The sequence below is a fragment of the Dryobates pubescens genome, chromosome 17, assembly GCF_014839835.1.
Source record: "Dryobates pubescens isolate bDryPub1 chromosome 17, bDryPub1.pri, whole genome shotgun sequence".
Lineage (NCBI taxonomy): Eukaryota > Metazoa > Chordata > Aves > Piciformes > Picidae > Dryobates > Dryobates pubescens.
The window spans coordinates 7,166,819-7,182,226 of record NC_071628.1 but is presented as its reverse complement, the minus strand read 5'-3'; the positions used below and the strand labels follow the sequence as shown (position 1 = coordinate 7,182,226).

Genomic DNA, 15,408 nt, shown 5'->3' with positions numbered 1-15,408 from the left:
AGCTTTTCTGAAATGCAGTAGTGAAGGAAAAGCCCCTGTTATTGTCTTTGTTTCCAAAATGTTTGCTGTTGATGCAAAAGCATTACCACAAAATAAACCAAGGTAAGAAAATGTAACCGTTTAGACCTGAGAACACACTTCACAAATTAAGATGCAATATATTCTTTTCTGCAAGAAGAGCTATTCTGAATCAGTTCAGCAGACGAGTTGTTTAATCATATTGTGGAACATTTAGCAGGTCTGTTGAAAAAAACAAATTTGTTGGAGAATAGCTTTTTTGTGGTCCAAATACATCTTCCTGATGCATACGTTGTATGCTGTCCCAGGATGTTTGGTTGAGAATAGGTTTGAACTGTAATACTTGAGTAATTTTTCATTAAGCCTGGCATGGTCATAGCATCTTGTGTTTGTCCCAAGAAGCACTTCCCATCAAATCTGGCATAAGAGCTGAGCAATCATCCACCTCATTGCAAGTGCAAAAAGAATGGGATAATTAAAACAGTCCACACCTTGACTGCATTTCACAGTAAACTGAAAGGTGTTTATACATTTCAAAAGATTTTCTCCTGGGAGGTTGAGAAGAATGTTTACTGCAGCTTTGTATTGTTTAATGGTCATCTTATTTTCTTTGAGGGACACATCTTTCCTGATTTCCTTTCCTTGACATACTGAACTGCGCTCTTAGCTGAAGCCATCTGCTTTTTCACAGAAGAAATGCACTTTTTGGATGAGTTTGTAAAAATAGGGTTCATTTTAGCCTTTCATGTATCTAAGCCTCTGGAGCATCTTCAAAAGTCAACTTCTGTATTGAACTGGCTGTTTTATGTTGTTCTGGGGGTGTCGCTGTAGAGTGAAGCTGTATAGAAAATATTGATCTTTCTCCTAAATTAGATTGTGCTTGTTAAATCTTTTGTGCCAGAAATGTTACTGCTGCTGGAGTAACATTTGAAAGCTTTACTGCTACCTTAGTTTTTTTCCCACACTTTCTAGATTTACTTTGCTTTTTTTTTTTTTTAACCATGCTTACCTATGAATCTTCCACCAAAAATCTTTCTTGCGTGAACTTTGAATTCGGGGATAAGATGCATTGCACATTGACCAGACAGTAGATGGTGCAGTTTTGCTATGAGTTCCATCTTTAAATGTCCCTGAAAGGAGTTCTTCCTCAGGTTCTGATATAGCACAGTAGTGCTATTGCTGCTTTGTCTGCTTTAATGGATGTATATTGTAGTTATCAGAGATGACTGCACTGAGGCTCTCACTTTCTGCTCTTCTGTCACTCATAATGTCCTGCTCTCTCTCTTTGTTTTTTGTTAAGCATTGAGATAGTTCGATGTGATTGAAGCTGTGGCATAAAGGCAGAGGTGGCTTTTACATACACCTAACACAGATAGTCTTGGATGCATTTTCAGGATTTTAGTAAAAACAAAACCCCCAAAAAATCTAGCTGAAGCAATTCCTGGGTGGGTTTGTTGTGTTTTGTTTTTTTTCATTTGCCTATCAGTGCTCTACCTCATGGATGAATTCTCCTTCCATGTTTGTCCTAATTTTCTTCTTAATTTTCTTCTTTGTGTTTTTTTTTTTTCCCTATTCTCTGTAGTCATTCACCTTGAGGAAAGGATCTGTTTTACCTTTGTGGTTGTATGCCCTGTGTTAAACTGTTACTCTTTTAACAGAAAGAACTTCTTCAAGAGGGCAAAAGGATGTTTTGAAGTATTTTGTGGCTGCTGATAGGTGTGTGGCCAGCTCCATATATTTTTGAGGAGCCATGAGTATATTCTTGCACAGTTTGATAATTTGACTGCTGGACCTATCAGCTGGGTCATTTGTATCCTTTGGGTGGGGGCAGCAGTATTTTTAAGCATGTGAAAAAACTGAGATTGATTTATTTATGTTTTGGGGCAAGATTTACAAAACTTTTCTACTCCAGAGACAAAAAATAAAACAAAAAAGTAGATCCATGCTACCTTCTTTTTCTTTCCTTTTGTAAAGTAGTACTGGGTAACATTACCTTCTAAGAAGTTTCTTAGAAGCTACAAATTGACTTTGCATTTCCTTATAGCCTGCCTTATTTTTGCCATCTGCTTGTAGTACTTCTTAAGCATAGATTGGGAAAAGCAAAAAGCTCTTCCAAGTCCTGGATGTACAGTAAATGATAAAAAAGGTTGAGCTTTTAATTAAAAGAACCTCCTTTGAGCCTGGTGTTGGTAACTTTAAAAATTAATAGATTCTATAGTGAAACTGCTGTGGTATTAGAATAGAATAAACCAGGTTGGGAGAGACATTCAAGATTGTCGCGTCCAACCTATCGTCCAACACCATCTAATCAACTAAACCAAGCACCCCATCAAGTCTCCTCCTAAACACCTCCAATGATGGTGACTCCACCACCTCCCTGGGCAGCACCTTCCAATGGGCAATCACTCTTTGTGTAGAATTTCTTCCTAACATCCAATCTGAACCTCCCCTGGCACAGCTTGAGACTGTGTCCTCTTGTTCTGGTGCTGGGTGCCTGGGAGAAGAGACCAGCCCCTGTCTGTCTACAACCTCCCTTCAGGTAGTTGTAGAGAGCAATAAGATCTCCCCTGAGCCTCCTCTTCTCCATGCTGAGCAACCCCAGCTCCCTCAGCCTCTCTTCATAGGGCTTGTGTTCCAAACCCCTCCCCAGCTTTGTTGCCCTTCTCTGGACACCTTCCAGCAAGTCAACATCTTTCCTAAACTGAGGGGCCCAGAACTGGACACAGTACTCAAGGTGTGGCCTAACCAGTGCAGTGTAGAGGGGCAGAATGACCTCCCTGCTCCTGCTGGCCACAATGTTCCTGATGCAGGCCAGGATGCCATTTGCCCTCTTGGCTGCCTGGGCACACTGCAGGCTCATGTTCAGCGTACCAGTGACCAGTACCCCCAGGTCCCTCTCTGCCTGGCTGCTCTTCAGCCACTCTGACCCCAGCCTGTAGCGCTGCATGGGGTTGCTGTTGCCAATGTGCAGAACCCGGCACTTGGATGTGTTAAATCTCATGCCGTTGGATTCTGCCCATCTGTCCAGCCTGTCGAGGTCCCTCTGCAAAGCCCCTCTACCCTCTAGCAGATCAACACCTGCCCCCACCTTGCTTTTACTGTTTAAATAACAAAGTTTGTCAGCTGTTACAATACTGGAATACATAGGGAAATAATTTCCTGTCAGGTTACAACTGTTTGACAGTTTATTTCTCTTGGGAAAGATTTGAAGTTTGGCTTTTATGTGGTACCAGTATGTCCCTGAGGTTTTTTTTTCAGGTTTTCTAAAGAACCAGGAATTGTATAAATTATGTTCTGTCATGCAGTTTATTTTGTCCAGACTTCTGAGATTACCTCTTATTTCCAGCCAAATCAGACAAAGTTGCACATTTGCTGAAAGTTGATGACTGGGCAGAGTAGTCAAACAAATTGTGACCCCCTGGTAAGACAGGGTGGTGTAATTGCCTTCACCTTAGATATTAAACTATTGTCTCGGTCCGGAGAGGGAAGGAGACTAGTTCTTTTGAATATTCCCGTGCTGTGAAATTAATCGGCACAAACGAGGCCAAAATATCAACAGCTAGACTATTTATTACATAGAGAAAATGGAAATAAGAAGGGGAGAGCGAGAAGATAGAGAGGGAAAGAGAGAAGAGAGAGAGAGAAGAGGAAAGGAGTTATATTACCACACCCCTCACCCACCCCAAGACAGTTTGAGTCTGTGGAGGAGAGGTGCTGCATGAGGTGCTGGGTTTGTGCTGAGGCTTTGGCTGGAGATGCGATGTGATCCCTCTGGGCAGCCTGGGTCTGTAGAGAAAGGGTGCTGAGGCTTTGGCTGGAGAACAGATGAGGTCCCTCTGGGCAGCATGGGTCAGCTCCATGAGTAGAGGACATGGAGAGAGGGTTCAGTCTGCTTCCTTCCTTCTCAGCGGCATGGTCCTCCTTCAGCGTTTTTCTCTCTGCGTTTTTCTTCCCTCCATTGCGGTTTTCTTCCTCTGCGGTTTTCTTCCCCCTGAGCCAGTAGTGGTCAAGTCTTTTATACAGTTTTTAGTCCTTAGGTATGTGTCCAAGCATTGTCCCTCAGGAATTCAGGAGCCAGGAAATCATAAGTATCCAGATACCGTTCCCCAGGAAGTCTTTCTGTGTATTCATGTGAGTTTGGACAGTGGTCTGGATGGAGTGGGGGGGGGGCCTCCGCCTCCTTCCTCTCCATCTCCCTGCCTACCCACTTATCACACATCAGGAGACAGGTGGAGAGTCCATTGACTCATCACCCTCCCTTCCTGGGGGTATCTGATAGCTGTCTTGAAGGCGTGATGGCTGGGTCCTTGGGTCATTGTTATAGGCCAGCTGCAGTCCAGTGTTATCACGAAGCAATCGCAAGGTGATTTGCATCCAGGATTGGTACTGTCTGGGCAAGCAGCAAGTGATTTTATCTTTGTTGAGTCACACCAGGAGTTTAGACTCTTACAACTATCTAAACCAAAAAACAGTAGGAAAAAAAAAAAAGGACCATTTTAGCTTCTGTTGGAGGCTCTTGCTTTGGTTATCTGATGATGCCTGTGGTTATTTATTTTTAAGTATTGCTGTGTGCAGAATTTGGTGTGTATTCAGCATGGGGCTGTTTCTTTCTCTCCTTTCTACCAGCGTTTTATGTTGCTCTGCACCCTCAAGCAGAAAGATTGAGAGTAGGCGTATAAAATACCCAACAGTGTCTGGCATTTAAATACAGAGTATAAATGTTCCAGTTTGCTCTTCCTGAGGGTCAGATTCTGTCTTTATCTAACCCAGTGAAAAAGAGAAATATTTAGTAATTAGTTGCAATTGCTTTCCAGGAGTTTCAGCTGTGGCTGTATTTGTTGTGCAATACTGAGGCAAGTAGAAGCTGGATATCAAACGTTTGGTATGGTAGAATCCTCAAGTAACTCAGTAGAGGTCTCTACTAAATGTCACAGTTGGGTCAGCAATATGAAGCAAACCATCTATGCTACTTCAAGTCCATCATTCTTACAGCCCTGCCAAATCATGTAAAGAAATAGAGTACACTAAAGAGATTCTATTTCTACTTTTCAGTGCTAGTAAAGACATATCTATTGACCAAATAGTCTATGCACTAAAGTTATATTTCATGACTGCACATGGGGATTTAAGACCTACAATACCCTTACCATTTTCCTCCTGAGAATATGAAAGTCACTTCTTTCTTCTCAGGTAGCTTGAAATGAAGGTATTTCTTTTTCCTGTAGGTGTCACCAATGAACAGGTACTTTCCCATACAATTTTATATGCAATTGTGATGATAATTACTTCCTGGTTTTGCAGTACAGTTAGTTTGCATGTCATAAGTGGACAGATTGTATTGTACTTCATCTTATTTCATGGTTCAAAGAAAAAAAAAAAGTGTTAAAAAAAAAGAAAGGTAAATCTTGTGATTTTTTGCCCAGGCTTCATCCAGAAAGACATTGCATAGTCTTGATCAAAAGAAGAGAACATTTGTAAAGCTCTGAGCTCCATAAGAAATTACTGTCTCCTTGCATGTAAATTTGAATTTGCATAATTTCCAGTTGTTCATTTTGTGTATGTACATTTGCTTCTGCTGTGGTTTGCCTGGTGCTTTCAGTTGCAATAGAAAAGATGGCAAATCATCTTAGTAGTTGTGCATTAGTTTGTGAATGGAAGTAGTTCCATAGACACTAAGGAGTGCAATCCATAAATTAATGAACTTCAGAAGGATTAGGAAGATCACTGTACATTCTCCATGCTGAATTGCAGCAAACAAGCTGCAGTTGAGAGAGAGCTGTCCTCAGGGATGCTGTTGTCAGCAGTCTTTGTCAGATGGCAAGCAGAATAGCAGCCAATGATTTAACTAGAATTTGATTCTGATGATCAGAGTAATGGAGAGTAGTCCAGAAGTTTCTCTGTAAATTTCTTGGATTTAGATTGTTAACAGAAATTATCCCCATAGTTTCATGAAGTCAAGCATGTGCCAATGAGCCCATGGAATTTTAACTGGTAAAAAGCTGTATGGAGGGAAAAGAAAGTAAGCCACTTAAAAGTATTGTTCATGGCTTGGGAGAGGTATCGTAGACACTTGTTGACAGTAGTGTCACTCTTTTGGAAATCAGTTGATATTCTGACTGTGGCATTTCCTTTTCAAAATGGTCTGAAGGTTAAAAAAATAAACATAACCTTTAGTAATCAGGGGCCAATATATGTTTGAGGTTTTTGTTTTGGGTATTCACTATGAATTTTTGAAATGGTTTGGAATGAAGTCTCTCTTCAATAACATGGGAGGGTAGCAAAATTATTATACTCAGGGGATTGATGGGTGGCTTGAGAGAAGTTCAGTTGTCATTTGAGTTACACAAAATGAGTTATCCCAGGGGAATGTAGGAATAAAGAAGTCAGGAGTAGCTTGCTTCCCTTCCCTGCAATCTGATGCTGCATGTCAGTGGTCTGTGTTACACTCTTCTCCACGTTGTTAATTTGAGTTAACCATAATGTGGTTACCCATCTATGTCAGATCTTGTTCCTGGTTCATGTGCACAGTGTCTAGATGCCACAGCATCTCTCTGGTGCTAGGGAATTTCTCTTTTTCTTTCTGCCAGAATCTTCATTTACTGTCTTTTGTGTGACTGTATGATGCCATTTTTTTTTTCCCTACCAATATTACGAGGCTATAGATCCTTTCTTATGGAGTGGCTAAAGGGGAGAGAAGAAATATGGTAGGGAAGGAAAGGAGATAATCTTCCTTCTGTGTTAGGCAGCATTTGTTCGAAATTTATTTCTCTTGTGATTGTTTTTGCCAACTGGAGAAATTAAATAAATCAGGGTATAATTGAAAACTGGTTTTATTTATTGCAGATCTAGTGTCTCATGTGCATGAATCTTGTTCTGTGTTCTTGAGTATGTTACAGTTTTATGTAAGGATTTACCTGATAACATTATCTCTTTGTGTTTTCTAATGATACTACTGGGAGTGACTGATTTTATAGAAATTGATACAGAGAGAAAGCAGGATGGAAGTCTAGGTTGTACCTAGTAGCTGAAGTCCCACCCACACTCAGTCTGCTTCTTATCAAGTTGAGAATTTAATTAACTGTGCTTTAAGAATTGAATTAACTGTGTAACTGTGTATTGCAACTTTTACCAGTGCATTCAGAATTTAAAGGTACCTTATCTATTGGTAGTTATGGCTGACACCACAGTATACTGATACTTTTAAAAATATGATGTAAAGAGAAAAAAGCAAGCAAACTATTTTCTTTTACTCAGGATTATTTACACAAATGAAAAGTATTTCTGGGCAATAAAATATGTTGGAATGTGTACATCTGTCCTCATGTGTGCACTATGCCGTCATAGACTGCATTTATGACACCCTTGGCTGTCACAATTGCAACTTGTGAGAGGCCACTAAACCAGCAGGTGCTTTGGTTTTGCTGCAGTGTTCATCAGACTGTGTGCTTGACACAATTCTCTGAAAGAATCCTAAACCATCTTAATACTATGAACTGTTGTTCCTGCCCAGTGCAGGCCTAAGGACACAGCATGTAGATGGGGTTTTGCAGTGGGATGATGTTCACCTTAAGTTGAAGTCAAGATCTGAGGCTTTATGATTAGTTTGTCTAGTTGTGTTGTACATGTTTTATGATAGAGAGAATTCTTCTGGTTCTTCTCTCAAGGTAGAACTCCATTAAGAGTTATGGCCATGAGCTAGCAATGTGCTCTTGTGGCCAGGAAGGCTAATGCCATTCTGGGGTGGATTAGAAGGGGTGGGACCAGTAGGCTGAGAGAGGTTCTACTCTGCACTGGTGAGGCTGCATCTGGAGTATTGTGTTCTGTTCTGGGCCCCTCAGTTCAAGAAGGACAGTTTGCTACTTGAAAGAGTCCAGGGAAGAGCCACAAGGATGATTAAAGAAATGGAACATCTTCCATACGAGGAGAGACTGAGGGAGCTGAGGGCTCTTTAGCTTGGAGAAGAGGAGACTGAGAGGTGACCTCATCAATGTTTATAAATATGTAAAGGATGAGTCCTGAGAGGATGGAGCCAGGCTCTCCTCGGTGGTGCCAAATGACAGGACACAAGGGGCAATAGGTAGAAGTTGAGGCACAGGAAGTTTCATGTAAATATGATGCAAAATTTTTTCACTGTGAGGTGACAGAGCACTGGAACAGGCTGCCCAGGGGGGTTGTGGAGCCTCCCTGTTTGGAGATACTCAAAACTCACCTGGATGTCTTCCTGTGTAATCTAGTGTAGGTGATCCTGCTCTGGCATGGGGGGTTGGACTAGATGATCTTTCTAGACCCCTTTCAGCCCCTGAATTTCTGTGATTCTGTGAAGAATACTCATGTAATACAAATAAATGCATTGGACATTATTTTGTAAATGAATTGTTTATTAATTCTGGATAGCAGTCTTTATATTTCCATGGCTCCCAGTGCAAAACACCCCAAACTCAAGGCAAAACAAAGCCCAAACCAAACCAATAACAAACAAACAAAAAAAAGCAAGCTGAAACTGGAAACATTCTAGTTCCATGAAAAAAAAAAATGTATTGTATCTGCATAACTTAACTGTTTTTTTCCAGCTTTTAAGTCACAGTGATAAAAGAGTTTTTGTAATGTAGGCACCTGACTGACTGCACTTTACTTGAGAAATTGTTGCTACAGAAATTACTAAACAAAGTAGATTATTCTTAAGAGAATCTACAGGGTGATTCTAGCAGGGTCACAAGTTCAGTTATTTTATATGGGAAATTAATTGAAACAGAGAGATAATTAGAGAAGATGGCTAGTATCTTAAATTAATGTTCTTGCTTGGATTTCATGAAGTTCAGACAGTTTCATATCACAGATATTATGTAGGGCCAGATTTAACAATCCAACAGACAGTTCCAGGCATACTGTATATGTGTAACTCGCTTTGCTGTTTAAAGTGCTTGAACACAGTTTTGTCTAAAAACAAGTCTGTTTATGTTGCCTTCTGTAAGAATGAGAATTCTCAATGAGAATTCCCATCAGTGGGAGAAACTTGACTTGCTAACAATAAGATTAATATTGTGTCCTCTTCCTAAACATGGCAGAGGAAGAGTTTGTTAATTTTAGCTGACTTAAAATATGCTGAATGCCTTTTGTCTCCGTGATACTATGTAAGTTTTTACTTATGTCAAATACAGCATTCTTATTCCTGTGACTTAATTGTTTGCAAATAAATGACATTTCCAAATGCTACTGTTTTAAAATACAATGTAGGCCTTTAACTCAAGAAGAAATAGCTCATCGCCGTGAGCTTGCAAAACGAAGGCATGCAGAAAAAATGGCAGCAAATCAAGGAAAGGAGATGACAGAAAAGCCCCAGAGTGAAAATTCATCTGAAGTGACTGGGAATACTGGTGATACAAAAGGTAGGTAATGCTCTCTACCTATTTTTCTCAGTGGTTGTCTAGTAGTACAGCCTAGATATTGTCAAGGGGCTGTATACCTTACAAAGACTCATCCACATGGCAGTCCGCACAGTTTTAACAGATGAATCTGAACCGAGAATGAGGAATGATTTGTAAGAAAGCTGATAGTTCATAAATGCTGTAATAGTGCCACGGGCATGTGTCCCTATAGCCTGTGCTTGGTCTCAGGACTTGGAGTAAGTAAAGATGATGCTTGAAGGACATGCTCTGCTGAAAAATTAAATGTTCCTTACACTCCAAGTAGAATGGTGCTGGGATTGATGTTTGCCCTTGTCTGTGGGGTAGAAAGATTCAGGTTTCTTCAGCTTACTGCTAGAACCTTCTTATGGATTCACTGGCATACTTTATGCCAATATAACTAACTCATTTAAGCTCTTGAGAGTAACTGCTTCATTAAAAACAAACAAAAGCCTAGTAACATATTGATATGAAAGCAGGGTATAGGTAACAGGGCTAGATTATGAGTTACAATGGGATGTTCTTGCTGTCTTTTATGTGTCTCCAGATGTGATTAGGATAATATGTCATTGATTTTTTAATTTTCTTCAGCTGATGAGGCAGAAACTGCATTTGCATTTAATACTATTTTTTTTCTGATTGTGATTAGGTGAGGAGCAAGAGCCTGCTGGTCAAGCAGAGATCATGACCTCAAAGGCAATGAAACAGGAAGCAGACAACAAGGAGTCTTTCATTGCTTTTGCTAGAGTGTTCAGTGGTGTGGTGCAAAGAGGACAAAAGATATTTGTTTTGGGACCAAAATATGATCCTGCTGAGTCTTTGCATACGGTAAGAGGTGTCAGTGAACTATTACCATAACTTGGGGTTCCTTTGAAACACTAATGACTTAAATTCTTACACATTGCTCACTCAAAAAATAGTAATTTAAAAAAGTTCAACCTAAGTGATTCTGTGACTTCCAGTTCAGGTAGTTGCAGTAATAGCTGGTTGTGTCTACATTTAGTATAAATCTTAACATTTCCAAACTAGTTTAAGTACAGTGTTGCATTAGCTAATAATAAATCCAGTGTGTGCATGTTGTGATTCAAACAAAACTTGTGATGCCAGAGCACTGATTTTTGGGGAGCAGAAAGGTACATTGTGGTGAAAAAAAAGGAATGTGTTCAGTGTTTTCAGATTGTGAGCATAGAAGTTCATTACTCATGAATTTACTTTAAAAGACTTGTTTTACCAGTGACAATGAAAAGTGATCTAGGAGTAGCACACACCTAAAAATTACCAGAGAAAGCATTATGGTGTATTTCTTTAGTGTCATTTGCTCATTTGTCACAAGACTGTATTTATGTAAGGGGGAAAAATGATCTTCAAGTATATATTAGTTTTTAATCTCTATCTATGGGAATTAAAGTGCTTTAGGATGTATTTCTTAGCTTTTGAGTGCTAGGAGGCTTTGAGGGACAGGTTTTAACCAGTTCTGAGTGATAAATACCCAACACTGATTTTTTTTTCACTCTGTGTAGCTGTCTTCACAATGCTCCCCTACAAATGATCTGCCATTAATACCTCATATGACTTGCTGTACATTAGAGAATCTCTACTTGCTTATGGGAAGAGAACTTGAAGATCTTGAAGAAGTACCTGCAGGAAATGTTCTAGGTAAGATGTTTTCCTAGAGCTTGAATCTTAGTATCAGCCAGGATGGACTGAGGTTGTTTTGATGTGATTAATAATGAGAAAACTTAAATAAGTCTATGAATGTTTTAAGGTATGTTGTGTGCAAACCTGAAGGCACTCTAATTAAACTGTGATTTCTGTGAACTTTGAATGGTGAGGAAAGGAAAAGGTGCCTGAATAGGACAAAAGTAGGGATTGTGCAACTGAGGCATTGCCAGGTGACCATTGCTGCCAGGAATTGCCAAAGGGAGGTGTAAGGGCTTATATTTCCTAAATTTCAAGGATTATTTATAATGTTTTTCCCAACAGTGGAAATTCTGTTGTATGACTTGTCTAGTGATGTGGATAACTGTATTTATTTATGGGTCTGTTTGAACTGTGGTGCTAAAAGTTACTTATTTTATGCCTGTGGCAGATTGTGAACTTTGTCCTTAGACAGGTCTTTAAGTGATGTCATCCTAACCATTGAGTTATGCTCTCTTCTGCTGGATTCTGAGCTGCTTTCCCTAGAGTGTGAACCACATTCTTTGCTGGTTTTGTCCTCCTTGTTTTGTGTTTTCTTTTAATATCAAAAGTAGTATTCAGAGTTTAGAAAGTGTAACCTTTAAACCTTAATTGGTTCTTTATTGTTTATTCTGCAAATGAGAATATATGAACTCCAGCAAAGCAAGGTGTGTTTTTCATGCCTTCTGTCTGATATTCAGAAATTTGTAGTAAATATGTAGTAAATTAAAACTCGGTGTGCTCTGTCAGGGTTGGATTTTGTTAGTCTAAGCAGTTAATTATTCTGGTCGCTTTTAGCATGGGCCTGGTGTTCAGAATGTAAACAGTTGGTGAATTCAGTTTTATTTGGAAGCTTAATACTTTCAGATTCTGAATTACACCTTAATCTACTCTGATGCCCAAGCTGACCATTTCAAGCATCAAAATGACTGTTTACCTCAAAAAAAAAACCGATGAAGAAAAAACCCTGCCCTGAAACGCTGCAGTAAAAGTGAAAAGATACTGTCTTTGTGCTTGCCAAATAGTAAATACTCCTGGTGTGCCTTCTGCAGGGAAAAAAACCACTGAGAATTGTATTATGTCTTTAATGTTATGGGTTGGACCCAATCTCAAAAAAATGTTTTTGTAAGCAATTAAATCTACTAAAAAAGTAAGTGATTGCCAATGCTGCAGGGCACTGTTCAGTGGGGTCTGGCTCTTCCTTAAAGAGAAGTATATTAGTTGAGTAATGTGAAAGTTCTAAAGGGTGGCATGAGAGTTGTTGCATTTAGAAGAATTCATTAAAATGTCAAGTTCCCAACTAACAGTCATAGCTTGTAGCCAGACTGTGTTGCTAGTTCATCTCATTTTTGCCAGATCAATGTCTAGAGTCTCTGTGCATACTGACAGAACAGCTTTTCATTTTTTACCTAGAACATAGAAGCTGAAGTATATATGGTGGCTTTTTTCAATCTCATGTAATTGTCCAGAATATTTAAAGCTAAAAGCCTTTAATACATTCTTGTTCATTTGTTTCTCCCATTCCACTGTAAAGCTGCATTGTTAATTCACATCAATTCAATAAACACCTTCAGTGATGAGACATTGATTTAGCACACTCAGGAGAAAATGCAGTTCATGTATATGAAAGGGATCTGTAACAAATGTGATGCAAGACTTTTATTATTCCAGTTAGTGACAAAGATTTCTATTTCAAGGGTCATTTATCTTCCAGCTTTATAGCATGCCAGCAGCAATTTCACTGCAGCCATATAAGGAAATTGATTGTAGATTATCTAGTAATTTAAGGAAGCTTTTCTGAAAGCTGTGTAGTTTTACTGTACATAATTAAATTATTGCCATAAGGAATTCACAGTTAAGCATGACTGCCTATTTCCACTTTAACACTTATGGTATAGAGGTTTGTTGTTTGGTGGTTGTTTTTTCCCTCCAAGGGCTGTATGGTTGCTTATTGGTTGGTGGTTGGTTTTTGGTTTGTTTTTTTTTTTTTGGCTAAGTATAGTTTCCTTGTAAGAAACTAAAATCTGCTTGGTCCTAGTGTGCAGCCTTTTTATCCTTTATATTGGCTTTTGCAAAGGTTTAATGATCAGAGATACGACTTGATACCTAGGTTGGTTTACTGAAGATTAAAGTATTTAATCTCTTGTGCCTCGTGTTCAATTAATATTCCCTTAAAATATTAATCTTCTTCCAGTTGCTAAAAATCTGAAAAACTTGTAGCAAAAATATTGTAAGAGGGGGAAGGTAATGAAGCATACTGTATTTGAACTACAAAGCTGTCACACCAGCAGAAGTCAAGATCATCCAGTCAAAAAGCAATGCTATGGCCTTACCTAATACACATAGCCACTCCAGCAAGCTTTGAGAGATTTTTACTGTCGGTGTTCCGAGTTCCTGGAAGTTAAAAGAAACAAACTGGTTTACATGAGTTAATTTGTATTGCACATTTGCAGCTCAAGTGTTTTTGTCAAAAGTATTTGTCAGAAAGCTTTAAGCACTCTGTCTGTTGCAAGTCATATGGCAAACACAAAACACTGCCTCCTTCCACAGAGCAGTTTATAATTTACAGTTTTTCTTCTTTACAGTCTCTGTGACTACATGGGTTTTTTTGGTAGTCCTTGAGTAGGATGTGAAATATGATTTACAACAAGTTAAGAGGTTATTGAGGACCAAAGATAATAAAATCTCTTTTAAAATTATTGGTCAGAATATTCTTTGAAACTACTGAAATTCATGTCTGACAAAAAACACCAGGTTTGTAGAATTTGTAATTTAGAAGCTCTATTGATTTCTCCACTCTGAGCAGTAGAGGAGTATGTGAACAAAATGTTTTCTGAGAGAGCACTGTGTTTCCATTTGAGAAATACTGTGTCTAAATCCAGACTATCACACCAGTCTGTTCAGAAGCACTGGTAAGTCTGTATTCTGGGGAATGGAAGAGGAAGAGGGGATGGCTGATTAACTTATTCCCATGCAAGAATCTTCCTCTCTTTAAATATATATAAACATATATCTATATAGAAATAGACATATAATGGATTTAAAAAATATTAGTATACATACATACATATATATGTGCTTGTTTAGTTATTTAAACCAGGCAAAGGAAAAGCATCATTTTCTAACACTTGTTTTGATACGTCTGTGAAGACAGTAAAAAAATCTTAGTGGATGATCTGCAAAGTGGCAAAGGGAAAATATCGAAGGAGAAAGTAATTTGGGCTCATAAGACACCCTCTAGGTGCACATAATAGCTTCCTTCTCCTCCTCCTCCTTTGTTTTCTTGTTGCTGTGTGGTAATTGAAAGCAAAATGCCTTTTTTTGTGTTCCATACAGAAAGGAGGGAGGTGAGTTAGTAACAAAAACAGCTGATGGAGGTAGTGTAAAAATACATTTTTAAAGAGGCAAAAAGAAGTAGTGTTTGTTTGAGGTGGTGCCATGCACAGATGAAAGGCCTGGGACTCCCGTGCTGGGTAGGGACTCTTTGTTTCTAAGTAATTTAAGCGCTTCAGTGTTTCTGAAGACGCTGGTTTAGGTACTTGCAGAAGTGCAAACATGTTTAGGTACCTGTAGAAGTGAATAATGTGGAGTTTTTTGTCAATTAGGTGATGTGTTTTTCTGAATGAATTACTGGAGGAGCATCAAGGAATATATTTTTGTTGACTGGAACAGTTGGTCTCAAAGCATTTTGCATGTGCGCAGACCTGAGTTCAGAGTAACCTGCATCTTAAAGTTGACACGCATAGTTAGAACAACAGTGTTGTGTTTGCTAGCATGCAAGAACCAGATTTTTCTTAGGGCTCCCTATATGACTATTTTAAGTGGGTTTTCTGTTTTGTCAAATACTGCTAAAAGCGAAGCTTTCCCCCTTACCATTGGATTGGTAGTGCTTTAGTGTAATGCACATAGGAGGCTAGATGATTTCCTGAGTGTTTTCAGAAGCTTAGCTATGTGCACATCAAGTGTTCTGCCAATTAAGAGCATTTCTTTCTTTAATTACCAAGTGCCGTTCTTAAAAGTAAGAACCTCAAAGTCGCTCCTGTTGCCCGCTCACTGTGGACTGACTTCTAGCACCATAGACTGCTGTGCATGGGTGTTTTTTCCCATGTCTAAAATGCTTGTTTTCTCATATAACATTCTTTCATATTTCAGTTCTTTCTAAAGCACATACAGAATTAGTGACATGCAAACAATACGACGTGGGAAATGTAGGTGTTACAGATTCATACTTTGTACCTTTCCGAGTATAGGTGCCACACAGCTGTGGTTAGCATCAAGCGTTGATACGAAATAGTATAGCTGACCTCAT

At 39.0% G+C, this 15,408-nt stretch overlaps 1 protein-coding gene across 1 annotated transcript in view; it reads left to right on the top strand.

Annotated features, from left to right (window-relative positions):
• EFL1 (elongation factor like GTPase 1) overlaps positions 1-15,408 on the top strand; it is a 64,733-nt gene that overhangs the window by 10,225 nt on the left and 39,100 nt on the right. Inside the window, exons 11-14 of the mRNA XM_009903895.2 lie at positions 3-102; positions 9,253-9,404; positions 10,072-10,250; positions 10,943-11,078. Of these exons, the coding sequence (XP_009902197.2) occupies positions 3-102; positions 9,253-9,404; positions 10,072-10,250; positions 10,943-11,078 (567 nt within the window). The remainder of the gene's footprint in view (positions 1-2; positions 103-9,252; positions 9,405-10,071; positions 10,251-10,942; positions 11,079-15,408) is intronic.